General features: G+C 43.5%; 1 protein-coding gene across 1 annotated transcript in view; it reads left to right on the top strand.

Annotated features, from left to right (window-relative positions):
* Nucleotides 1-19,159, top strand: part of lyst (lysosomal trafficking regulator) — a 147,308-nt gene that overhangs the window by 108,922 nt on the left and 19,227 nt on the right. Inside the window, 13 exon segments of the mRNA XM_083774566.1 lie at nucleotides 161-313; nucleotides 867-1,022; nucleotides 1,483-1,674; nucleotides 2,729-2,961; nucleotides 4,534-4,743; nucleotides 6,422-6,598; nucleotides 7,739-7,815; nucleotides 8,221-8,409; nucleotides 9,349-9,494; nucleotides 17,101-17,197; nucleotides 17,311-17,372; nucleotides 17,763-17,818; nucleotides 18,524-18,676. Of these exon segments, the coding sequence (XP_083630692.1) occupies nucleotides 161-313; nucleotides 867-1,022; nucleotides 1,483-1,674; nucleotides 2,729-2,961; nucleotides 4,534-4,743; nucleotides 6,422-6,598; nucleotides 7,739-7,815; nucleotides 8,221-8,409; nucleotides 9,349-9,494; nucleotides 17,101-17,197; nucleotides 17,311-17,372; nucleotides 17,763-17,818; nucleotides 18,524-18,676 (1,901 nt within the window).

Raw genomic sequence — 19,159 nt, 5'->3', positions numbered from 1 at the left:
TAACTCAAACTCATTTTCAGTGTCGTCGAGTAATACAATCACATAGAAAAACATCACAATACATCAGAAGACCAGGAAAAGAAAAACAAAGTGTTTAACAAAGTGTACTGAATGAAATGTCTGTATAAACTACATTACAATCCCCTGATTGGTTCTCCAGAGATGGCCGTGGCGCTGCAGTTCCGTGTCCTCCAGTCAGCAATAGAGTTCATTAAGACCACAGCCAATCAGGACCCCCAGAAGCTGAGCAGCTCTGTCAACGTGCCCAGCTCTCCGCATCACGCCATCTACCAGAAACGCAAGAGCATCGCAGGTATGGCGGGCGAATCAAAACGCCTCGGGGGAGTCGGTGTCTCCCATTTTATATGCTTAATTTACAAAGTGCCAAGTAGTTTTATTTTATTAATTAATTTATTTATTTATTTATACGTTTATTTAACAGGGACAATACAAAAAACAATGTATCAAGTTGTAAAAACATGAAACCGTTGCATTGTACATAGGGTTTGTAGCCAAGGCTAATTTGCAACCCCAGTCCCTGGTTAGGCCTTTCTATACAGCTAAACATCTAACTAAAACAATCTTTTACATACAAATATAAATACATCTAATCTAAGTACAAGCAATAACAGTTTTAAAATGTGCCTTAACGTACTGTATTAGTGTTTGCACCTCTGGCATGATTTCAACCAGAGTTTAACTTAATTATTGAACATTTCATTCAAGTTTGTCTTGTGAAAGTGTTTGTCACATTGTTTGTCACATTGTTTGTCACATGTTTGTCACATTTCATTTGATGGAGTTTGTCCTGTGAAAGTTTTCTCACCGCTGTGTCCTTCATCCCATTCCCTCCCACGGCTCAAAAGGTTCCATCGCCATGAAAGACTCCATTATCCCCCGCCCCCCCAGACAGCACTACTGCTCCTATGGGCAGATCCCCCTGTCCCCTCCCTTCAGCTTCCTCTCCTCCCAGGACTCCCCCCTTTCCTCCTCCCCCTCTGGATCTCCGTCCTACATGTCAGGTAGCCGGTGGACATCCCTGTCCTCTCCTCTACGCTCCGCTCCGCGGAGGAGGGAAAACATCTTCCGTTCCACGGGACATGTTATTCCCTTTTTTTTGCAGTGAAACTCACCCTTTGCCCCGGTCCTCAAACTGGGGGTTAATCTGCCCAGTACAGTACCCTCTGTGCATTACTGGTGCCCGTGTGTGTGTGTGCGTGTGTGTGTGTGTGTGTGTGTGTGTGTGTGTGTGTGTGTGTGTGTGTGTGTGTGTGCGAGCGTGCATCTGCTAATTAACTGTTGACAGATTTCAGCACAGATGTTGTTTTGATTAGTGAATCTTTCTAATCATCCAAGCCCGACGATAATGATTCATAAGGTCGTTGCATGACTGCCTTGCCCTCCCTGAACTTTTGAAATGTCGCCCTCCTCTCGAGTCTAATGCACTTCTTCGTTGTACCCTTCCCCCCCCCCCTCCCCCAGGCCGACGTCGCTTCTCCCTGGCCCAGTCGGACTCTCTCCTCACCCGCATGCGCTCTGTGGCGAGCGACGAGCTGAACCAGATGATGCAGAGGAGGATGAGCCAGGAGAACCCCATCCGAGCCAGCGAGACCGAGTTTGTGCAACGCCTGCAGAGGCTCGTGGTGCTGGCCGTCAACAGGCTCATCTACCATGGTACAGTACGCAGCACTGACAGGGTCTTATTCAGGCTCATCTACCATGGTACACAGCATTGACAGGGTCTTATTCAGGCTCATCTACCATGGTACACAGCAATGACAGGGTCTTATTCAGGCTCATCTACCATGGTACACAGCAATGACAGGGTCTTATTCAGGCTCATCTACCATGGTACACAGCAATGACAGGGTCTTATTCAGGCTCATCTACCATGGTACAGTACGCAGCACTGACAGGGTCTTATTCAGTCTCATCTACCATGGTACACAGCATTGACAGGGTCTTATTCAGGCTCATCTACCATGGTACACAGCAATGACAGTGTCTTATTCAGGCTCATCTACCATGGTACACAGCAATGACAGGGTCTTATTCAGTCTCATCTACCATGGTACAGTACACAGCATTGACAGGGTCTTATTCAGGCTCATCTACCATGGTACACAGCAATGACAGGGTCTTATTCAGGCTCATCTACCATGGTACACAGCAATGACAGTGTCTTATTCAGGCTCATCTCACATGGTACACAGCAATGACAGGGTCTTATTCTTGGGTATACGGTAGTAGTGTTGACTACAATGTACTCTGCAATGTTGGCGCCTAGAGCAGTCGTTACCAAACACTGGGTCGGGACCCATTTGTGGGTCGCAGACACATTTTTATGGGACCCTTAATATTTTGTTTTTTATTATAATAATTTAAAATAAAATCTAAAAACTGTCCCAAAAAAGCTAATGTTTTCATGAATTAATACCAAATTAAGTAATTTCTTGAATAAATAAAAGAATAATCCATAAATTTGAAAACAAAACCAATTTTTCTCCTTTTTATGAGATTATGATGACCTCTGTGTCAGGTTCAACCCCTCCAACGGTATTGTTGAGTCGGTGTCTTTTGAGTGGGTGCATTTTGGGGCAAGATAACAGCGCCAGTTGATACGAGTGTCGGAAGAACAAGTACCTGAAATAAAATCTGCTTCCATCTGTCCTTTTTTTGCTCAGCATTTGTTTATTTATTGTCCTCCTCCCCCTTCTTCTCGTCGTAGAAGTGAGCGAGGACTTCTACGACCTCCTGAACATCCCCGACTCCCCTGACCAGCCGTCGGGCTACCTGCTGACCCCTGACCCGGGCGACCAGGCCCAGGACGAGGGCAGCAGCGGCTCCACGCCCGCCGGCTCGGCCCACTCGCCCATCCCCTTCCCCCTCCCCCCCGCCAGCAAGAAGAGCTTCCAGAAGGACATCCTCAAACTCATGATGGAGGGAATCAAGATCAGCCTGGTAGGATTTAGTTTTTGTCTTGTGCGGCTTTCGCCTTTATTTTATATTTTTTACAGAGGGACAGACAGTAGGCTGACAGGAAATGGGGTGAGAGATGGGGGGGTGACATTCATTTACCCATTTTGACCTGAGATCAGATTCTAAAAATGTCTGTTTGAAAAGGACAGTTTTCTGAAAAAGCTGTTTCTATGTCAGTGGTTCTTCGATTTTTCAAAAATACCAGACCTACAAGCTCTTAGCGGGCCACTCTGTGGCATGCTATGAGCTTGTAGATCTACCGGCCAAGGTGCCTGGAACACTGAGCCACGGCCCAGGCCTGTTTTGGTCTTTTAGCCTTTTTATTTTAGTTCAATGTGACCACATTATGAACCCTAGCATCCAAAATGTCTACAAGCAGTGTTGATTTCGTCGACTACCTTTTTTTTCACTGACGAAAACTGAATACAAACTAATTGAAAGCTAAGCTACATGCATGATGACTAAAACTAAGACTAAATATAATATTATTGACAATCTTGTTTAAAAAAAAATCTGCCTAATGATGATGTCACTGGAGGACAGTTTCTAAACTGCCCACAGCCCTCCTATGAGACACAGACTGAGTAGAAAAAGATTGTGCCATTTTATCATGATTATTAGTGAGGACCTATTATATGAAGATAGGTTGAAAAGTGGTGAAGTGGTCCTTTAAGTACTGTACTTAAGTACAATTTTGAGGTATTTGTACTTTACTTGAGTTAGTATGAACCACTGATATAGAAACATAGATTTTTCTGAAAACTATCAGGATTTAGAAGACATTCTCTAAAGTAAAACCTTTCATACCCCTGTCCGTCCTTAGGGCAGCACCGGGCGGGGTGGAGCCCCTCACCAGTAAAACATTTTGAGTCCTTTTCCCCACCACCCCTGTCCCTCCAGAGGGCAGCACCGGGCGGGGTGGAGCCCCTCACCAGTAAAACATTTTGAGTCCTTTTCCCCACCACAGGGCAGCACCGGGCGGGGTGGAGGGTAACAAGACTACTCGCCCCGTTTCTGTTTTCCTCCCAGAATTTTCCCCAGTGAGGGGTGGGAGAGGCTGGACAGCAGACGGCTGGACTTTGAATTTCTCTAACTATAAACTTTCATGACAGCAGAACAGCCTAAGTACAAATATAATTTATGAAAAGCTACTACAGTGAAGTCTGTTCACAGAAGTTGTTGTAGGATATGTGGGGATTATCTGACGAGGTACCATTTGAGGGGGCAAAACCTTACATATACTAAATAATACTAAATTGTTTATAGGTTCAATATAAGTCAAATAATAGCCTTTCCACAGGAGTATCTTTTTATATTTTTCCAAAAAGAATACAAACAGCCAATAGCATATTACAAAGTTATCCCCCTCACTGGGGAAAAAAAAATCCGGGAGGAAAAACGGGCAAGCACCGGGGCGAGTTGTCCAGTATTCGGGTGGAGCCCCTCACCAGTAAAACATTTTGAGTCCTTTTCCCCCACCACCACAGGGCAGCACCGGGCGGGGTGGAGCCCCTCACCAGTAAAACATTTTGAGTCCTTTTCCCCCCACCACAGGGCAGCACCGGGCGGGGTGGAGCCCCTCACCAGCAGTGGCGGAGGATCCTGTGGTCGTGTCGGGACACGTTCCGCGTGCAGATCGGACGCCTGCTGGTCCACACGCTGAGCCCTGCACTGCTGCTGTCCGACAGGAAGGAGGCGCTGGAGTTCGTGTTCGACGCCAAGCACTCGGAGATCCTCAGGGAGAGCCTCAGCCCGGGGTTAGAGGTGAGAGAAACAAAGCTCGAATTGCTCTAATTATTATTAATAATAACTTGAATTTTATATAGCGCTTTTCAAAAACAAACTATTAATTTCCAAAACAAGTGTCTCTTCAGTGCAGACTAATAATCGAATAATTCAATGTCCAAACATTAAATATACAGTAAATATAAATCTTTCCTACTCAATTTTTTTGTAAATAAAAAATTTGAACAATTTTCAAACATTTCACAAAATGTAAAAATGTCAGAATAATATATATTGTTTAGTATTTCAGAAATGTAATTTTCTTGTAGAAACTAATTTATTTACAATAGTGAAAATACCAGATCTATAAGCTGTTACTGTATGTGCACACGTTGTGAGCGGCTATTTTCTCTATTTTTGAAAGGGGGCTGAATTGGTTAAAGGGACACTTCACCCTTTTTGCTAAAAAATATATGTTAATGACATTTAGGAGCTTTAGAACACTTTCCTGGGGGTCTTTATGTGTGTAATATGTGGTTTTAGATATTTTAAATTGTATCAGTGAGCCCAGTGTCTCTGATGTCATGGACACTGGGATCACTTACTTCCTGGACTACATGTGTACTCAGTAAGACAGACCTCCCCTATCCACAAGGAGGAGCAGTGCACCAAAGTATTTGGGGAATTGTAGTCCAGGAAGGAAGTGAGACCAGTGTCCATGACATCAGAGACACTGGGCTCACTGCTACAATCTAAAATATCTAAAACCACATATTACACACATAAAGACCCCCGGGAAAGTGTTCTAAACGTCATTAACATATCTTTTTTTGCAAAAAGGGTGAAGTGTCCCTTTAAGTTTGGGTCCGGGCCTGGGGAGACACTACGTTTATACTTCATAGACCTATTTTTAGGACTTAATGGGTTAACGCAATCAGTCTGGGCACAATCCTGACCAGTATTGTAGATTGGAGAGTCAAAAGATATTTTTTTCCGACCAAATTCTGAAAGCAATAGTTTTGATTCAAACATACTGAGTAAAAAGCAGGTTGAACAGTACAGTACAGTACAGTACAGTACAGTACAGTACAGTACAGTACAGTACAGTACAGTACAGTACAGTGGCCTCGGCTCTGACATAATCCAGACTGATGCTCTCCATCAGCCCCGACGTGACGTTGCCATGGAAGCCTTCGGTCACTCTCGTGTGTGTGTGTGTGTGTGTGTGTGTGTGTGTGTGTGTGTGTGTGTGTGTGTGTGTGTGTGTGTGTGTGCACGCGCAATTGTGCATGTGCGCGCGTGTGAGCTTGTAGATCTGCTATTTTTTTAAGTGTAAAATGAATACTGGATTTCTTGTCCCTTCCTAACATTTTAGTCTAAAAGGTTTTTTGTTTTGTTATTGTTGGTGTTATTGAACACCCTGTCACAACCTAACACAGACACAAACACACATGCACATATTAACTGTATATATGGTGATTTCGGGTGTGCCATTACAGTACAGTACAGTACAGGGTACAGTAGAGGGAGCAGTAGATGGACCCCCCCACACGGTAACTGTCATTTCTCAACCGTTTCGGACGCGGGGCGGCTCACGGGAATCGGCCCGGCACCCTGGGTGAGTTCCTGTGGGCCTGGAACCCCCACCCCCGGGGACCCCCACACGGAGTTTGCACCACTCCCTTCACACAGGTGTGATTTTCTTTGTGTCTTTCAGCACGGCCCTAAGCTGGCTCTCTACCTGCACGAGATGCTGCACGACCACAAGGACAGCCTCTCCAAGGAGGAGCAGAGCGCCGTGGGCATCTTCATGACCTCGCTGAAGCTGTGCGGCCATCGATGCATACCGCCCAACGCGCCGCACAAACCCGAGATGCTCAAGGCTATCAAAGAGGTAAATGAATGCACACAAAATAAAGGTCTCCTCTTTTCGAATGGGCAGCGATTAAAGGTGAACGCTGGGTGAAAAGGAAGGCAGTCCGCACACTGACCTAGAGCCAGTCAGGTAACACCTGACGGAGACCCACACGGGTAGCCAGTGGCGTGCACAGATTATTAGACAGTATTAGACACTAGGGGGTGCTAGAGCACCCCCTGCCCTTTTGGCAATGTGCCCTTTTGTTTGTTTTTTGTACAGTGTACACTGTACAGTATGTGGACAATGGTGACATTGATACATTCTTGATAAAAAGCTTCTAATATATTATTTAGGCCCCACAATCTATACATCTCACACTATTAACCCATTTTGGACTGAGGTCGATAAATAAAATGTTTCTATGTCAGTGGTGTTCAACCTTTTTCATGTCAAGGACCCCCAGAATTATCTCTATTGGGCCACGGACCCCCCATCTCAAAATATGTAGTTCCAGGGACCCCCCCAGAAGCAAATATTTAGTTAAAAATGTTCGCTCTGAAATATATATTCAATGATTTGCGCCACAACGATTAAAAAAAATAAGCAGACCTACAAGCTCGTAGCGCGCCGGTGGCGCGCTATGAGCTTGTAGGTCTGCTATTTTTCAACAGCTAAATTATAACATAATGTTTAAAACACCAAAAGGGGTTCCCGCCCCAAAATGGGTTAAGGCAACCGGCCGGTTCCACACGCTGCACAAGGTGCCCTTTTTTTTACTTGAGCACCTGCCCCTCTAAATGTCTGTGCACGCCACTGCGGGGTAGCAACATATTTTCTTCTCTGCAAATAAAGTGCCTGGGATCTAGATCTGTGTTTTCACTGTACTGTAAATATGATCTTTTGTTCAGCACCACCTGTAGAATGTTGTGAGATCTGCGTGCTTCCCTTTGGACTCTATTCCTAAAGATGAACATTCCTCATTAGATGAGCCTCTCTAAGCGTTCTCTTTAGCAGTACCGTGTGCTCCAACTGCTCTCCCCTCTAAATGCCAACAGCCCAAAGCTATAGGCGGTTTATCTAACTAGGCCAGGGAAACAATATTCCACCTCATGCATCTCAGTACCAACTTGTCCTCGAGAAACGACTTGTGATTTTTTTCATTTCATCTCATCTTAGGAAAAGATCAAGTACGAGGGCGAGGAGAAGACCAGCAAGGCGGCGTGGGAAAAGAAAATGTCCAACACGCAGAGAGGGTGAGTCACGTTGTATTCCTGACCTGCTGTGTTTGGTTTTCCTCACAGAGCAGATAGATACCAGCAAAGTATCGGTTCTTATCTGCTTTTTCTTTATTTTCTCGATGCAACTGTTCCATTTCTTTCTGGGCGACGGTGGCTCAGGGGTAGAGTGCCTGGATGGTATGGTAACCGTAAGGTTGCCAGTTCGAACCCGGGCTCCCCCAGAGTTACTGTCGAAGTGTCCTTGAGCAAGTCTCTGAACCCCTAATTGCTCCTGATGTGCTGGTTGGTGCCTTGCATGGTTTCCGCTGCCATCGGTGTATGAATGGGTGAATGTAATGCACAATCTCTGTAAAGCGCCTTGAATAAAGGCGCTATATAAATGCACCATTTACCATTTCTGTCCTCTTTCTGCTGACGCAGTCTCATGCAGCGGCTGGACGGAAAGTCAAAGGACATTTCCAAGATCGCCGCCGACATCACCCAGAACGTGTCTCTGCGTCAAGGCATGGAACGGAAGAAGGTCATCCAGCACATCAGAGGCCTCTACAAGGTCGACCTGAGCGCCAGCCGGCACTGGCAGGAGCTGGTGCAGCAACTCACACATGACCGGTGAGCGCCAAAGGGCTGTGTAATGAGTAGAGATGTCCCGATACTGTATCGGCATCGGAAAACATTTGGTCATATCGGGTCATATCTGTATCGGTGAATATGCCAGTCTAACCACTGATCCGACACAGGAGTAAGGGGTTGACACTATGGCAGGTAAATAAAATGTTGGGGCATGTGGAGTTTGCTTTGGAGTTGCCATAAACACAACACGACATATATTATAGCTAGATAGCTATAAATTATTCCCGGTCGGTGGACTACAAAATAAGATATTTTTTCTTTTTGTATTATATTATAAATATTATTCTCTGGTATCGGTATTCTGGCAATCAAATTCATGTGTTGCTTTGTTTGCCCTCCACGTGGAGCGCTGATACGTTTTAACCCATTTAGACCTGACCACAAAATAAAAAAAAAATCTTCTAAATCCTACAGTTTTCTGAAATAAATATTTTCACGATAAAAAAAAAAATAGCAGACCTACAAGCTCATAGCACGCCACCGAGTGGCGCGCTACGAGCGAGCTTGTAGGTCTGCTATTTTTCAATAGCTAAATTATAACATAATGTTTAAAACACCAAAAGGGGTTCCCGCCCCAAAATGGGTTAATGACAGCAGGAATTACTTTACTACCACTAGGAGATTTTTGTCGCCGCTGTTCGCCCGCTGTTAGAATGTCTACATGTCGTCCTTGGGGCAAGACACTGAACCTGCATTGCCTCCAATGAGTTGGTCGATGTGAGCTTTGCCACCATTGGTGTGTGAATGTGGGAAGTGAGGACGCTGGCGTCGACTGTTCACCTCTTCACCTCCCAATGTATGAATGAATGTAGCATGCTTTGAGCACTTGGAAAAGTGCTATAAAAATGCTATATTATTATTATTATTAAAATAAGCTCTATATGACAGCTATAATGTTGAACTGTGTGTGTTTTTTAGTGCTGTTTGGTACGACCATACCTCCTACCCAACGTCCTGGCAGCTGGACCCCACGGAGGGACCCAACCGGGAACGGCGGCGGCTTCAGCGCTGTTACCTCACCATCCCCAACAAATACCTCCTCAAGGACAGACGCAAGGCCGAGGGTAAATACATACAAATACCTTCTGAAGGACAGACGCAAGGCCGAGGGTAAATACATACAAATACCTTCTCAAAGACAGACACAAGGCCGAGGGTAAATACATACAAATACCTTCTCAAGGACAGACACAAGGCCGAGGGTAAATGCATACAAATACCTTCTCAAAGACAGACACAAGGCCGAGGGTAAATACATACTAATACCTTCTCAAAGACAGACACAAGGCCGAGGGTAAATACATACAAATACCTTCTCAAGGACAGACACAAGGCCGAGGGTAAATGCATACAAATACCTTCTCAAAGACAGACACAAGGCCGAGGGTAAATACATACTAATACCTTCTCAAAGACAGACACAAGGCCGAGGGTAAATACATACAAATACCTTCTCAAAGACAGACACAAGGCCGATGGTAAATACATACAAATACCTTCTCAAAGACAGACACAAGGCCGAGGGTAAATACATACTAATACCTTCTCAAAGACAGACACAAGGCCGAGGGTAAATACATACCAATACCTCCTCAAAGACAGACACAAGGCCGAGGGTAAATACATACCAATACCTCAAGGACAGACACAAGGCCGAGGGTAAATGCATACTAATAAAGGAAATAGAGCATGCACCTCCACTCTAGCCCAGGTGCTAGACAAAAGGCAGTACAATAGAAAAAATAGAGTCTGCAACACTGGTATGAAAAACTCAGCTCCACTGGTTTATTTGATTCAACGTTTCGATCCCTTAGGATCTTCTTCAGGAATAGTGTGACAGGGAATGGGTGTGTACCTATATACAGGAAGGGGTACAACTGATTGGCTCTAACGATGGGTGGTGACTCATGCCACCTAAGCCCAAACCAATTAGCCAGTTTCCAATGTCACAATACTAATAATAAACATGACAGGTTTAAATATACACAAATACAAAAATACAACAGGTACAGAATGTGTACACAATATGCAATATTTAAGCACAATAATACACATTGATTTCAGGATAGGACACAAAAAGATTGTCATGGATAACAAAAATCTTATTTGAAATTCCAGATGACTCATTTATTAATTGTTTGATGTTGAAAATAAAAAAGGGATAAAGTCCCAAAGCTCCTAGTGAGGAAGCTGAGACCATTACTTTAATTATCACCAATTGTGTCCGATGCTGAGAACAAATGAGGACTAGTAGTTCTTCAGGAGGGGCACTCCATCAGAGTACATCATCCGACAACCTACAGATAAGAAAGAGAACATGTGAGATACAAATAGTATGACAGTAACAGGTGAGTGCCTAAACATAATAGAGTGTGGGGCATGCACACTGTACTACTGCAAGAGTTAAAATCATGTTAAAAACCTTCAAGTAAAAAGGGGGATAAATTCACCACAAATGTACTCAAAGGTATACTGGATTGAGAGACTCATAATAAATGTACAATTATAGGAATGGTCTGATGTCGAAAGACTCATTCAAGCCCTTATTAACAGTATTGAGGGTTGACATCCAAAAAGTTTCACGCTGAAGGAGTAGAACATCAATGTCTCCACCCCTAGGTGGCAGTTGGACCCTTTCAATACCAATATACCTCAAGGAGGAAATACAATGTTGGGCTTGGTGGAAATGTAGGGCTACAGGATTTTTGAAATTTTTGTTTCTTATGTCACTCCTATGTTCCGAAATTCTGGTTTTAAGGGGTCTTAGAGTTTTGCCTATGTAGGCAAGCCCACACACACACTTAAGCATATAGACCACATTATTTGTCGTACAGCTGATAATGCCCTTGACTTTAAAAGTCTTGCCTGTAGTAGGGTGATTAAATGTATGACATTTAGATGTGAAACCACATTGTGCACATCTGCCACACTTGTAATTGCCATCTGGAACATCAGACAAAAAATGTGTGGGTGTCTCCTGACGTAAATGTGACCTAACCAAGAGGTTCTTAAGATTAGGTGGTCTTTTGTAGACTATGCGAGGAGGGGCAGAAAAGGTTCTTCCTAGGGAGGGATCTGACCTCAAGATATGCCAGTGCTTTTTGATCGTTGCTTCGAAATGTCTCCCTAATGGAGAATACTGTGTATAACAGTTAATTTGTTGGGCTTTATCAGTCTTCTCCTTTGTTTTAAGACAATCTAATTGGGTACATTCACTGAATTTGTCTATGGCAGGTTTGATCCATTCATCTGGGTACCCACGTTGTTCAAAACGATTTTGGAGGTCATTTGCATGTGTAGTGAATGATTGATCTGAGCTGCAGATCCTACGTACCCGTTTGAACTGACCCATAGGGATGCCCTTCTTCAATGGGGTCGGATGATAACTTTCACCATGTAACAGGGCATTTCGGTCTGTCGGTTTCCTATACAGATCCATGTTTAGTCTGTTGTTTTCTTTAATGACAAGAATGTCAAGAAAATTCATTCGGCAACGATCAGAGGCCATGGTGAACCTTAAAGAATGACTGCTGTCATTTAAAAAGTTGTGGAAGGCTGTCAACTCTGTAGAAGAACCAGTCCAGATAAGGAATATATCATCTATATAACGTTTCCACAACTGAATGTGTTGTAGAAACGGATTGTGACTGGAATCAAAAATAAACTCAGTTTCAAGGAGCCCAACGAAAAGGTTAGCGTAATTGGGTGCCATCTTACTACCCATAGCTGTACCACATTTTTGTAAGTAAAAGTCATTTTCAAACAAGAAAAAGTTTTTAGTAAGCACTATTTCAGTGAGATCTTTCAAACATTTAGTGCTGGGGATAACTTCAACCCTCTGATTGAGAAAGTGTTCAATTCCCTCTAGACCACCTTGGTGTGGGATGTTCGTATATAAACTTTCCACATCTAGTGTAACAAGAAAAGACTCATTGTCAACTGATTCTATGGTTTGTAGGACCTGAATGAAATCACTTGAGTCCCTTAAGTAAGAGGGTAGTGCAAAAACATGTGGCTTAAGGAAATAATCAATAAATGAAGAAATCTTCTCTGTAAGAGAGCCTATCCCTGAAACAATAGGTCTGCCTGGAGGTACATCAGTAAAGTTTTTATGAATTTTGGGCAGGGTATATATCACTGGTGTAACAGGGCAGTCAACCTTCATATAGTTGAATTCATTCTTATTGAGATCTCCTGTTTCTAAATAGTGCTCAAGAATTCTGTGAATATAGTTCCTGAACTCTATAGTGGGGTTGCCATTCAATTTTTGGTAAAACACATCATTATTGAGCTGTCTATGTATTTCACCAACATATGCTACTCTGTCCAAGAGGACAATAGCACCCCCTTTGTCAGCAGACTGTACAACAACAGATTTATCATTTTTTAATTCTAACAAAGCATCACGTTGTGACTTGGCCATGTTATTAGTGACCTTATACTGTTGTTTCTTAGATAAGAGTTGTGACACTTCACTTTCAACCAGTCTGCAATATGTGTCTATGGATGAGTTCCTATGTTTAGGTGGAATAAATGTAGATCTTTTCTTAAACTGTTTCAAAGGCCCTATATTGGGCTCAGCAATATCATCAGGGTTAACTAATGGAGGCTGTGTATTTTCTGAGCTAACCTCCTGTACCCTGTTACCGTTTACATTAGAAAAGAATTCCCTCAGTCTAAGATTGCGGAAGAATTTTTGAAAGTCTACTAAAGTGTCAAAATCATTACATTGGGTAGTAGGTACAAAAGACAAGCCCTTACTAAGAGCTGCTAAGCATGTGTCTGTAATGGACCTACTTGACAAGTTGATTACATTGCACTCCGTTTGTGGCTGCGAGTCCAATGAGGGTCTCTTTGACTTCTTCCCCTGGCCCCTCCTGCACCTCTTCCTCCTCGGAGGGGGAGGTGGGGGGGTCGTGTGTCGCCGTGTGGATGGTTGTCTAAAAAAGGGCCACTCTGGGACTGGGTCTTGTGACTGCTGGAGTCGGAGTCGATCCCAATGGAGGAGGCTGAAGAGTAGTCAGTCACCTGATGCCTGGGGCCGCGCTGCTTTTGTTTCCTGTATCGGTGAGGTCTATAGTTGTGGTTGTAGTGTCCTCTTCCTGGACCTGGGGCGGCTGGAGCCTGGGCATCTGTAGCTGGGACAGCTTGGTCCTTGATTCTCCATTTGTACACCAGATTGTTGGCATAATCAAACTTAACTTTCTCAAATTTTCTCAATTTCTTGTTTGTGGTGTCTCTTTCCACATACAGTTTGTGTTCTTCACAGTCTTTAAAAATAGTCTCTAATTTCTCATGAGTGATAATCTCTGAAATTGAATCTTTTCTTAAGATCTCAATTTCTGCCCTGACTTTCTTAAGTTGCTCGGACAGCTCTTCAATAGTAAGAACCATGAGATCAAAAGAGCATTTGTTCGTAATCTCACACCATTTATCACAGAAAGCCTCATTATCCTTACCAAATTGAGGTACTATCTGTATGCGCAGCCCGTGCGGGATCACTTTGTTGCGGACATGGTCACTCAGAGAGACGGCATGTAGGTACGTGCGTGCTTCTCTGGCTTGTAGTTTAGTAATGGTTCTTCTCAGTGTCTCTGTGTCCATCACGTTGGAAACACTGGAGCCGGTGAACAGTGAGTCCGTCAACATGATGCGAGAGTAGTCAGCATTGCTGAATTCAAAAGTACCTGATAAGTATCCATGTGTCCCAGTTAAGGGTTGACTGGGATCCATTGTCAAACTGTCGGGTCCCTCTCAAAGGATGGGACAGGAGTCTGGTCTGTGGAGTGCTATGCAACAAGCTCAAAAGCAAACTAACAAAGGAAATAGAGCATGCACCTCCACTCTAGCCCAGGTGCTAGACAAAAGGCAGTACAATAGAAAAAATAGAGTCTGCAACACTGGTATGAAAAACTCAGCTCCACTGGTTTATTTGATTCAACGTTTCGATCCCTTAGGATCTTCTTCAGGAATAGTGTGACAGGGAATGGGTGTGTACCTATATACAGGAAGGGGTACAACTGATTGGCTCTAACGATGGGTGGTGACTCATGCCACCTAAGCCCAAACCAATTAGCCAGTTTCCAATGTCACAATACTAATAATAAACATGACAGGTTTAAATATACACAAATACAAAAATACAACAGGTACAGAATGTGTACACAATATGCAATATTTAAGCACAATAATACACATTGATTTCAGGATAGGACACAAAAAGATTGTCATGGATAACAAAAATCTTATTTGAAATTCCAGATGACTCATTTATTAATTGTTTGATGTTGAAAATAAAAAAGGGATAAAGTCCCAAAGCTCCTAGTGAGGAAGCTGAGACCATTACTTTAATTATCACCAATTGTGTCCGATGCTGAGAACAAATGAGGACTAGTAGTTCTTCAGGAGGGGCACTCCATCAGAGTACATCATCCGACAACCTACAGATAAGAAAGAGAACATGTGAGATACAAATAGTATGACAGTAACAGGTGAGTGCCTAAACATAATAGAGTGTGGGGCATGCACACTGTACTACTGCAAGAGTTAAAATCATGTTAAAAACCTTCAAGTAAAAAGGGGGATAAATTCACCACAAATGTACTCAAAGGTATACTGGATTGAGAGACTCATAATAAATGTACAATTATAGGAATGGTCTGATGTCGAAAGACTCATTCAAGCCCTTATTAACAGTATTGAGGGTTGACATCCAAAAAGTTTCACGCTGAAGGAGTAGAACATCAATGTCTCCACCCCTAGGTGGCAGTTGGACCCTTTCAATACCAATATACCTCAAGGAGGTTAGAGCCAATCAGTTGTACCCCTTCCTGTATATAGGTACACACCCATTCCCTGTCACACTATTCCTGAAGAAGATCCTAAGGGATCGAAACGTTGAATCAAATAAACCAGTGGAGCTGAGTTTTTCATACCAGTGTTGCAGACTCTATTTTTTCTATTAAATGCATACTAATACCTTCTCAAGGACAGACACAAGGCAGAGGGTAAATACATACAAATACCTTCTCAAAGACAGACACAAGGCCGAGGGTAAATACATACTAATACCTTCTCAAAGACAGACACAAGGCCGAGGGTAAATACATACTAATACCTTCTCAAAGACAGACACAAGGCCGAGGGTAAATACATACTAATACCTTCTCAAAGACAGACACAAGGCTGAGGGTAAATACATACCAATACCTTCTCAAAGACAGACGCAAGGCCGAGGGTAAATACATACCAATACCTTCTCAAAGACAGACGCAAGGCCGAGGGTAAATACATACCAATACCTTCTCAAAGACAGACACAAGGCTGAGGTACTAAATACATACCAATACCTTCTCAAAGACAGACACAAGGCCGAGGGTAAATACATACCAATACCTTCTCAAAGACAGACGCAAGGCCGAGGGTAAATACATACCAATACCTTCTCAAAGACAGACACAAGGCCGAGGTACTAAATACATACCAATACCTTCTCAAAGACAGACACAAGGCCGAGGGTAAATACATACCAATACCTTCTCAAGGACAGACGCAAGGCCGAGGGTAAATACATACTAATACCTTCTCAAAGGCAGACACAAGGCCGAGGGTAAATACATACCAATACCTTCTCAAGGACAGACGCAAGGCCGAGGGTAAATACATACTAATACCTTCTCAAAGACAGACGCAAGGCCGAGGGTAAATACATACTAATACCTTCTCAAAGACAGACACAAGGCCGAGGGTAAATACATACCAATACCTTCTCAAAGACAGACACAAGGCCGAGGGTAAATACATACCAATACCTTCTCAAAGACAGACGCAAGGCCGAGGGTAAATACATACCAATACCTTCTCAAAGACAGACGCAAGGCTGATGTACTAAATACATACAAATACCTTCTCGAAGACAGACACAAGGCCGAGGGTAAATACATACCAATACCTTCTCAAAGACAGACGCAAGGCTGATGTACTAAATACATACAAATACCTTCTTGAAGACAGACACAAGGCCGAGGGTAAATACAATCCTTTTTTTCACTGACTAAACTAAATGGAACTAAATTAAAACTAAGCTATGATGACTAAAACTAAGACTAAATATATTGTCGTTCAACCAATAAAAACTAGACTAAAATAGTGGACAAGATATCCAGTGTAAGTCATTTTACACTTGGTTGCATGCTGAAAATAGCCGATCTACAAGTTCACAACAACGCTTCGCAGCGTGTAAAATCAGCCATTGCGACGGCATCGAGGCCCGCCAAAATACATTTTAGTCGACTAAATCAACTGTAGATTCAGTCGACTAAAATCTTATGATATCTAGTCGATTAAAACATTCCAGGTGACTAAAATGTGACTAAAAGTCAATTTAATTTCATTAGACTCAGTGACTAAGTCATAGTAGTGAAAATAGAAATTAGCTGGCAAAAATAACACTGATATACTGTAAAAATACTGGGCTTCCGGCGAGTTTGGCTGCGTGTCATCGCGACCGTTGGGTCTGATGCCTGTTGTTGTGTCAGTCAGTCCTCCATCTACTCTAGCGTCTCGTTTATTGTCCTGTACTGTACTGTATACTCACTGTGCCTCCTCTGTGGCCGTCTAGACGTTCATTGTCCTTTACTGTACTGTGCCTCCTCCTCTGTGGCGGTCTAGACGCTGCCAAGCCTCCTCTGTCCTTCCTCTTTGAAGATAAAACCCACTCGTCCTTCTCGTCCACGGTGAAGGACAAGGCCACCAGCGAGCCCATCAGGTACCATTAAATGGGTTACAAAATCGTGAGATAAATAAATTATGAACTAAAGCGTCTCTGCTCGGGTTAATGTATTTCCTTGCATGACTTCAATGTATTTCTTTAATCCTTAGGTTCACCCGGCGATGCGTTAGTGTAGCTCCCTCCAGAGAGACAGCAGGGGAGCTCCTTCTGGGTAAGACCTGGCAACCTTCACAGAGGGCTCTATTTTCCTCCCATGCTAAACCCCTTATCCCTAACATTTAAGACCTGGCAACCTTCACAGAGGGCTCTATTTTCCTCCCATGCTAAACCCCCTTATCCCTAAAATTTTATATATTTTGAAAAACATTTTTGAATAGTTCATCTAGCCGATCTACATCGACATGTTGTAAGCTTGTTGTAGATGGCTATTTTAACTATTGAAAAATGTTTTTAAAAATAGTATACCCATATTTTGATTACATTTTGTAGTACGGTATACTCTCTCTGAGTTCGGTTATAGTGCAGAAAATATCAAATATAATAATATACAGTAGTTTGCTAAGTTCACCATCATGGAATCATACCCTCTACTGTGTTACAGGGAAGTCTGGGATGTACTTTGTGGAAGACAACGCAGCTGATGCTCAGGACAGCCAGGTAAAGTCACACAGGACCGTGTCAAATAATGCTCATCATCATCACCTTTATGTATACTCTGGAGTACAATTGAGGGAAAGCCCTCATTTTCACTGTAGCCGAGGTTACAATACAACACAATACAAATCAAAGTATATCCAGGCAGTACACCTTAGGCTACATTATAAAATCAGGGTAAATTACAAAGGAACTTCAAACGGAACAGCTTAAAGTTGTTTATACGTATTATAAAGTTATACGTCTCGGACGGTGGTGTTGATGAGAGCATTATGAGAGCTTGTACATCAGCTAGGCCGCGAACTGTGGCTGACTGTGGCTCAGGAGGTAGAGCAGGTCGTCCAATGATTCCGTGGCGGGTAGGCGGTTCGAATCCCGGCTCCTCCTGTCTACATGTCGAAGTGTCCTTGGGCAAGACACTGAACCCCAAATTGCTCCCGGTGTGCTGGTTGGTGCCTTGCATGGCTTCCGCCGCAATCGGTGTATGAATGTGTGTGTGAATGGGTGAATGTAATGCACTATGTACTGTAAAGCGCCTTGGATAAAGGAGCTATATAAATGCACCGTTTACCATTTAGCTATTTTTGGAGAACCACTGTTCTAAACCACTATTGCAAAAATGTCTGCTCCAATCTAAAATGACACGGACGCATGCTTTGCTTCCCCTGGTTTTGAACGGGTTTTAACTTTTTCACGTCTTTGGAACAGAGCGTTCACGGCGAGACGGAGGCGGCCTCGTTCTCCTGGACGTACGAGGAGATCAAAGAGGTCCATAAGCGCTGGTGGCAGCTCCGAGACAACGCTGTGGAGATCTTCCTGACCAACGGCAGGACCCTGCTGCTGGCCTTTGACACCACCAAGGTACACAATAACACAATAACACAGGCAGGACCCTGCTGCTGGCCTTGGACACCACCAAGGTACACAATAACACAATAACACAGGCAGGACCCTGCTGCTGGCCTAGACACCACCAAGGTACACAATAACACAATAACACAGGCAGGACCCTGCTGCTGGCCTAGACACCACCAAGGTACACAATAACACAATAACACAGGCAGGACCCTGCTGCTGGCCTTCGACACCACCAAGGTACGGCAAAATAAGTAACTAAGTACATACTGCACTTAAGTACAATTTTGAAGTATTTGTACTTTACTTTTCACATACTTTATTTGCAAGCATTTGATTTTGCACGAAAAAAAACACTCCTCGGGCTAAAAACGGCCATACCCGTCATCACAAATTTGACGAGGTCGTCACATTTTGGGCAAGTGGCACTGTGGTGTAGACTCCTGCCCTATGGGCCACATGGCACACACACGGACGGACGCACACACG

Source organism: Protomyctophum parallelum, assembly GCF_964188405.1.
Source record: "Protomyctophum parallelum genome assembly, chromosome: 10".
NCBI classification, from domain to species: Eukaryota; Metazoa; Chordata; class Actinopteri; order Myctophiformes; family Myctophidae; genus Protomyctophum; species Protomyctophum parallelum.
The sequence above is the reverse complement of the archived record's forward strand: the minus strand, read 5'-3'. Positions and strand labels throughout refer to the sequence as shown.